The sequence below is a fragment of the Triticum dicoccoides genome, chromosome 1A (assembly GCF_002162155.2).
Source record: "Triticum dicoccoides isolate Atlit2015 ecotype Zavitan chromosome 1A, WEW_v2.0, whole genome shotgun sequence".
Taxonomy (NCBI): Eukaryota; Viridiplantae; Streptophyta; class Magnoliopsida; order Poales; family Poaceae; genus Triticum; species Triticum dicoccoides.
Genome location: NC_041380.1, coordinates 604,419,343 through 604,427,467, shown reverse-complemented (window position 1 = coordinate 604,427,467; position 8,125 = coordinate 604,419,343). Strand labels below are relative to the sequence as shown.

The 8,125-nt window shown below is 47.9% G+C and overlaps 1 protein-coding gene across 1 annotated transcript; it reads right to left on the bottom strand.

Annotated features, from left to right (window-relative positions):
• Positions 1-853: 853 nt before the first annotated feature.
• LOC119349426 (zinc finger MYM-type protein 1-like) lies at positions 854-3,230 on the bottom strand. The gene is made up of 3 exons (XM_037617464.1): positions 3,051-3,230; positions 2,884-2,962; positions 854-2,709 (listed from the first exon to the last, which is right to left on the bottom strand). Exon 3 carries the CDS (start codon positions 2,701-2,703, stop codon positions 1,216-1,218), a length of 1,488 nt encoding a protein of 495 aa, XP_037473361.1. The 5' UTR covers positions 2,704-2,709; positions 2,884-2,962; positions 3,051-3,230; the 3' UTR covers positions 854-1,215.
• Between the last annotated feature and the right edge of the window lie 4,895 nt (positions 3,231-8,125).

Sequence of the window (8,125 nt, the reverse complement as noted above, 5' to 3'; positions counted from 1 at the left end):
AAAAAAAATTAGCAAGTAACACCAAGAAAGTGCAAGTTCATGTATGTATCAGGTTAGAATCATTGAAGAATATATATAGCAGTCTAAGAGCACCCAAGCATATTTAGGCATTTAGCAACCTCCTAACCATTTAGCAAAAGACGAATCAAACATGGATAGTTAGACAACATGGAGTACGTGATTCATTCAAGATTTGCTCTCCTCTTCTTTCGATCTTTAAAATCAGCAATTATATCTTCAAAGTTGAATTTTTTTTGCAAGTTCCCGTTCAACCTGTATAAGCAAGCTATTGGCGAGGTACTCATCTTCCATTGTGTTGCGCAGCCTTGTCTTGATAATCTTCAAGCTAGAGAATGCATGCTCAGCACTAGCAGTGGAAACCGGAAGAGTGATAAGCAAACGAATCAACCTATCAACCATGTTATAGATCCTATACCGTCCTGTCACAAAAAGGCATCTACAAAGTGCAATCAAAATTGTTGGCTTCTTTAGATCTTCATTATTAGAAGCATCTGAAGCAAAATGGTTCAATTGACGCTCCAATGCAATTAGCTCTTGATGTGTAAAATCTGCCGGATAGAACTTCTCGACCATTTTGCATATGTCTTTAGCATTGAAACATGCAAACCCATTTTTTGGTATTAGAGTTACACTAACAGATAAAAGACCCATCACTTTTTCGTTGAATTTCAAATTTAACTCATTCAATTGGCTGTCCAACGTTGCTCGAAATATCTCCACTCGGAAATAATGCTCTTTAGTAAAATTATCAGCTTGACGACGAGCACGACCCCCACATAAAATATATGGCTCATCCATATCAGGAATCTCAATGCCATGATCCATGCAAAACTCAACAACAGTAGTAAAAAAATCATCCCAACCATTATCTGATATCAGTTTTTCTAGAAGGGCCTTTGTGGATGAAACTAAACGAATAGCATTCACTATATCCTGTCTTTTCTTTTGCAAAGCTTTCCCAAGCTCTTCACTGATCTCCAATATCTCTCTCATCATACATAGGCCAAACACAAACTCAAAATCGATCAAGTAGTTGTAAGCAGTATCTGCATCAGCTCGGTGTGTACCAGCAGAAGCATCAGAAGCTATAGTTTGTAGAGTAGAACTTATTGCGTTGAACATATCCATAAGGCTAGATATAGAACCCAAGTGTGACCCCCATCGAGTGTCTCCTGGACGCTTTAATGCTTTGATCTAATTCCCCCCTTTGCTTGTCTCAATCTGATCAATTGCAAGTAGACGTGCAATCTCAACAACTTGGGCATCATGTAGCTCATCATGTCGCTTTGACGATGGGTCAACAATGTTTATGATGTAGAGAAGTTTCTGGAAAAATTGGCTAATAGGAACAACATCTCTTGCTGCAGCAACAAGGGCAAATTGCAGGCGATGTGCATAGCAGTGTACATAATAAGCATACGGACAATCTTTGAGGAAAAGTGCTTGTAATCCATTGAACTCACCCTTCATGTTGCTAGCCCCATTGTATCCTTGGCCACGCAAATTTTGAACATCAAAGCCATTATTGGACAATAAAGCAGACAACTCTTCCTTTAATGTTAGTGCTTTGGTGTTCTTTACATGTATCAGATCAAAGAAGCGTTCTTGTAACAAACCTTCTTTATCGGGGAATCTGAACACTACTGCCATTTGCTCTCTTTTAGAAGCATCACATGTTTCATCCACTAGAATAGAGAATTTTGAATCACCAATCTCTTGGCGGATATACTGCCTAACCTTCAGTGCATAAATACTCAATATCTCCTGTTGAATTTGATGGGATGTGTATTTGCTACACCTAGGAGAATTCTCTAAAACTACAGCTGCGATTTCAGGATTGAATTCTGCGAGAAGCTTTATCAATTCAATGAAGTTCCCTCGATTTCTTGACTCGGGTGTCTCATCATGGCCTCTGAAAGCACAAGACTGGAAGGTGAGCCACTTCACAACTGCAATTGATGTTCTTAACCGCAAAGTATCTCTCTCTTTCTCCTTGTTGTCTTGAACCTCCATAACGTTTACTATGTGGGTTGGTTGATCCAAGATAGCATGACAATCTCTCACTGTATTGTTGTGGTGTGAACAAGGACTACATCCAACATGAGACAAGAATGCACACCTTTCTCCATTTTTAACTTTTTTCCAATGGTCAAAGCCATGAGCAGAAAACACATCAAAACCACTTCGTTTCTTGATGTTTTTGTTGCCTAGGAAGCAGTAAAAACAATAAGCACGATGGCTGCTAGTAGAATATTCTAACCATGATGGAAAATCCTTGAACCAACTGAATTGGAAACGCCGTTGATGCCCAGGTTTTCCAGAAGGTTTGTACTCATTCAGTTTTGGCTGCATAGGACCTAGTTGCATGTATGCTCTTCGCACTTCATCTCTCACATTAGGTGGATATTGCCAAATTTGTGGTCGCGATGCAGGATCTCTCTGCAAGAACTCGACACCTCGAAATATGATAGGCTCATTTGTTTGTCGTTCGTCATTTTCACTCAGCTGTTCTGCTTCTTCATTTTCAGTTTGATGTTGTTCTTCATTCTCAGTATGATACTCTTGTTCAAGCAATGCCAATGGTAGAGGTTCAAGAGGCAAAAGACCTTCAACTTCAACAGATGTGTCATCTCTTTTTCTTTTGAAAAATGAATGCATAGTTGTTGCTCTGTTTCTCCCCATTGCTACCTAAATTGGAATTTGCAAACAAATTTTCATCAGCTAAAAAATCATAATTCCACATTTGTTCTTTAACTGGAACTAATCTACTTACTCTAGCAATCTAAAATCAAGAATTTAAGATGGCCTCCAATTAACTTAGCAAGATAGAACTGCAAAAATTAAGATCCACACATAACATACCCTGTTAGGCTACAGATCCCCCACAAATTTGGCAACCCCCACGAATTTGCTGCTATAGACTGCAGATCCACTTGCACTGCTGGAATTCAGAAAGGATTTAGGAGAAAACAGTGAGCATACACAATAAGTAGATGGGGATTTAGGGATTGGATTGGGAGGGGACTCACGTAGTTTATCAAGGAGCCAGGGAAGTAGGGGACTAGTGGAGATGGGAGGATCCAAGGAGGAAGAAGACCTAGCCAGTCAGGGGAGGAGGCGAGGAGCAGTAGCGGTAGAAGTCACCATGTCCCATGGGGGTGACCGGAGGAGCAGTGCGGAGGAGCCAAGGAGCAGTGGAGTGCGGAGGGGGGACAGGCGAACAGAACAGGGATGGGGCAGCTGCTCCCACGTGACGCGCTCATGATCGTTCAGGTAGCGCTCGGCGCCTGGGCCTCTCAGTTTCTGCTGCTACTGGGCCACGAGATGGGCTGTGAGTCCTATAAAAAAATATTTGGGCTTTTGGAAGGGGTGGCCACAGCCCGGAATTGTCCCCACAACGCTCCGCCAGTGGTAGGGGCATTGGCGTAGTTGTACTGTGCGGCGGGTGGGAAGAAGCCGGGCGCGACGGTGTACGGGTACGGGTGCGCCGTCGGCGCCGCGACGAAGCCTTGAGCAGCAGGTGAGCCGTAGCCACTAGGACCGTAGGACGTGGACCGAGGATCCCTGCGGGCGTGCCATTGCCAACCATGGGATACATATGGATCTGACCAGTCCACGGATTGTACGCGTTGGGGAAGTAGGAGCTGGATCCACCTTGACCACCGTTGCTCTTCTTTTTCTTGCCTTTTCCTTTGCCGTGTGGAACGCCATAGCCTGAAGGAGCACCATAGCCAGGGGATGGGCCGTAGCCGCTAGCTGTTCCCAGCGTGCTGACCACCTGGATGACGAGGGCCAGGCAGTGGAGCATGACCGCGGGTGGTGCTGGAGCCGCCACCTGACGGGGCGGTGTAGAAGGCCGCGGGCGGGTTGGTCCGGGCGCGGGGCTTCATCTCGTGCAGGATGAGCATGCTCCGGAGCTGGAGGAAGGTGGGGAACGGGGTCAGCATCGGCACGAGCGCGGCGACGCTCTCGAAGTGCTCGTCGAGACCCTTGAGAGTGTTGTAGACGAGGGCCTCGTCCGTGACCGCCGCATTGACGTCGGCAAGTGCATCAGCAACAGTCTTCTGCTTGCGGCAGACGGCAGTACTCGGTGATGGTGCGGTCACCTTGCTCAAGGTTGCGGAATTCCTGGCCGAGGTACATAGCACGAGCGCGCTGGTTGTCGCCGAAGAGGGCGTTGATGCGAGTCCAGACGGTGTAGGCCGTGGTGGGTCTTGCATGACCATGTCGAGGATGTCGAAGGCGATGGAGCCGTAGAGCCAGCTAAGGACGGTGGAGTCTAGGCGAAGCCATTCCTCATCACCGGCAGGAGGAGTTGCCGTGTCAAGGTGGTCGGCGAGGGCGTACTTGGTGACGGCAACGCGGAAGAGAGTGCGCCACTTGGAGTAGCTGGAGACCTTGAAATCGAGGGTGACAGGGACGAGCGCCTTGACACTCGATCTGGATCGCCGTGGCCTGTGCCCAGAGACCAGCAAGGGGGTTTGGTTCGGGAGCCATTCTTGCCGAGGAGGGGCGCGAGGAGGGTCGCGTCGGCGTGCGTGGAGGAGGGGGAGGAGGAGGCGGTGGCGGCGATGGAGTAGAGGATGCCAGGAGGAAGGTGCGGAAGCGATCAGATGTGATCGTAGGCTGATACCATGTAAGTTTGGGGAATTTGCCACACAATGGTGGTTTCCATGTTATCTCATATATAGATGAATTACAAGAGATATACAAGGAATATAACCAAAACATATCCTAACCATAATGGCCTGATTACATGCTATACGTGAGGCACAAGATATGGTAAAAGGATCAACCAGTATCATCAGATATTTGGTTGCCTAACAGGATGCACAAGGTGATAGACGGTGATAGGAGCAAGACGTACCTGGAGGTGACCTTGGCTTCTTCAGAACCACCCCTAGTATTCTCCATTGAGTGCTTTTTGTCCACCCCAATAGCGCAAGTCGATGCTACCGGAGACGTGAGCTTCGCCCGGATCACCTGTTACTGGAGACGCAGACTTCATCACCGGAGGCGTGGGCTGTGGAAAATATTGTATGGATGAATGTTGTGTTGTGTTATTGATCTGACCCTCATAGGGGTATATATAAAGTACAACGTGCGGTGAGACTTGGAGTACAAGACAAGTCATAGTATACTAAAACTAATTCTATCTCTATCTCTCCTTATCTCTAACTAAACACATTTATATTCTAAAATTTCCCCTCAGTCGTAGCGGGAGTGAAGCGGACGAGTATGACTGAATTTGAAGTCTTGTGATTTCGTCGTCTTCTCCGCTGCGCCATCATCAACTACGTCTCTGATGGGTCGGCACCTAGGGTGGTGACTGCATCCCTTTCTGGTGCTTTCCTGCCTTCTCCCCTATTCCCTCCCGCAGTCACAGCGGGAGTGGCGTGGACGCAAGTGACGACGCGGGCGCTGTTGACTAGAGTGGTTGCCGATGTGTTGTTGTAGACGTAGCTATTAATGTCAGTGTCGAGGTAGCCGATCATGTGATGTAGCCGTGGTCAAGATAGTCGTGGATAATGAAGCCGCACAAAGCCGGAGACGCAAAAAATTGCGCGATGTTGTAGATGACGGAGCTGTTGGAAATATGCCCTAGAGGCAACAATAAAAGGATTATTATTATATTTCCTTGTTCATGATAATTGTCTTTTATTCATGCTATAATTGTGTTATCCGGAAATCGTAATACATGTGTGAATACATAGACACCAACATGTCCCTAGTAAGCCTCTAGTTGACTAGCTCGTTGATCAACAGATAGTCATAGTTTCCTGACTATGGACATTGGATGTCATTGATAACGAGATCACATCATTAGGAGAATGATGTGATGGACAAGACCCAATCCTAAACATAGCACAAGATCGTATAGTTCGTTTGCTGGAGTTTTTCCAATGTCAAGTATCTTTTCCTTAGACCATGAGATCGTGTAACCCCCGGATACCGTAGGAGTGCTTTGGGTGTACCAAACGTCACAACGTAACTGGGTGACTATAAAGGTATACTACGGGTATCTCCGAAAGTGTCTGTTGGGTTGACACGGATCAAGACTGGGATTTGTCACTCCGTATAACGGAGAGGTATCTCTGGGCCCACTCGGTAATGCATCATCATAATGAGCTCAAAGTGACCAAGTGTCTGGTCACGGGATCATGTATTACGGTATGAGTAAAGTGACTTGCCAGTAACGAGATTGAACGAGGTATTGGGATACCAACGATCGAATCTCGGGCAAGTAACGTACTGATTGACAAAGGGAATTGTATACGGGGTTGCTTGAATCCTCGACATCGTGGTTCATCCGATGAGATCATCGAGGAGCATGTGGGAGCCAACATGGGTATCCAGATCCCGCTGTTGGTTATTGACCGGAGAGCCATCTCGGTCATGTCTACATGTCTCCCGAACCCGTAGGGTCTACACACTTAAGGTTCGGTGACGCTAGGGTTGTAGAGATATGAATATGCAGTAATCCGAAAGTTTTTCGGAGTCCCGGATGAGATCCCGGACGTCACGAGGAGTTCCGGAATGGTCCGAAGGTGAAGAATTATATATAGGAAGTGCAGTTTCGGCCATCGGGAGAGTTTCGGGGGTCACCGGTATTGTACCGGGACCACCGGAAGGGTCCCGGGGGTCCACCGGGTGGGGCCACCCATCCCGGAGGGCCCCATGGGCTAAAGTGGGGAGGGGAACCAGCCCATAGTGGGCTGGTGCGCCCCCTTGGCCCACCCCATGCGCCTAGGGTTGGGAACCCTAGGGTGGGGGGGCGCCCCACCTGGCTTGGGGGGCACTCCACCCCTTGGCTGCCGCCCCCCTAGGAGATCCCATATCCTAGGGCCGGCGCACCCCCTAGGGGGCCTATATAAAGGGGGGAGGGAGGGGGCAGCCGCACCCTTGAGTCTTGGCGCCTCCCTCTCCCCTGATACACCTCTCCCTCTCGCAGTAGAACGGTGAAGCCCTGCTGCGGTGACCCCTGCATCCACCATCACGCCGTCGTGCTGCTGGATCTTCATCAACCTCTCCTTCCCCCTTGCTGGATCAAGAAGGAGGAGACGTCACGCTGACCGTACGTGTGTTGAACGTGGAGGTGCCGTCCGTTCGGCGCTAGGATCTCCGGTGATTTGGATCACGTTGAGTACGACTTCCTCAACCCCGTTCTTTGAACGCTTCCGCGCGTGATCTACAAAGGTATGTAGATGCAATCCGATCACTCGTTGCTAGATGAACTCATAGATGGATCTTGGTGAAATCGTAGGAAAATTTTTGTTTTCTGCAACGTTCCCAACAGGAGCTGCAGTCGTGGAGCGCAAACATTGCCACATTGTTGAAGTTGGCCTTTCTCTTTTAGCTCATGCTTTCATGCCTCTCAAGTACTGGGACGAAGCTTTTATCACTGCCACTTATCTTATCAATAGGCTCCCTAGCAAAGTTATTGGCAACACTACTCCGTTAGAGCGTCTCTATCATCAAAAACCTAATTACAACTACCTTAAAATATTTGGGTGTTCTTGTTACCCAAATTTGCGTCCCTACAATCATCATAAACTTGAGTTTAGATTCACTCAATGTGTATTTGTTGGCTATAGTAATCTTCATAAAGGTTATAAATGCCTTGAAATTTCTACCGGACGTATCTATATTTCCCGTGATGTTATTTTTGATGAGACACTCTTCCTTTTTGCCAAACTACATCCCAATGAGGGAGCCTTACTTGGTGCCGAAATTGCCCTCCGTTCTGATCCTCCTACACTACCTGATCATGCGGGGGAATTAATTGAACTTTCATGTACAAAAATCCCAAGAAAATTCTGATTCTGTTGATGTTTGTGCTAATTCACGTTATCATTTTATGTGTGAGGAAACAAACAAGATGGGCACGAAAATTGTTGCTGATTCAGCTTACAGCGGGCGATCCCAGGCAGATTCGCCCGCCCAGCCTGCTGTCTCTGGCGGCGAGAGATCCCAGGTGGATCCCCCCGTGCGCCTAGCCTCACATGGCCTGGTGGCCGACCGCGCTGACTGGGAGGCGCCCACCGGTCCCGCGGCATCGCCTCGCACCAACCCTGCTGTGTCTTCACCCGCCATGTCTCCACGC

Coding starts and splice junctions, on each gene's coding strand:
- LOC119349426 (XM_037617464.1), bottom strand. CDS start 2,703: ATGGGGAGAAACAGAGCAACAACTATGCATTCATTTTTCAAAAGAAAA.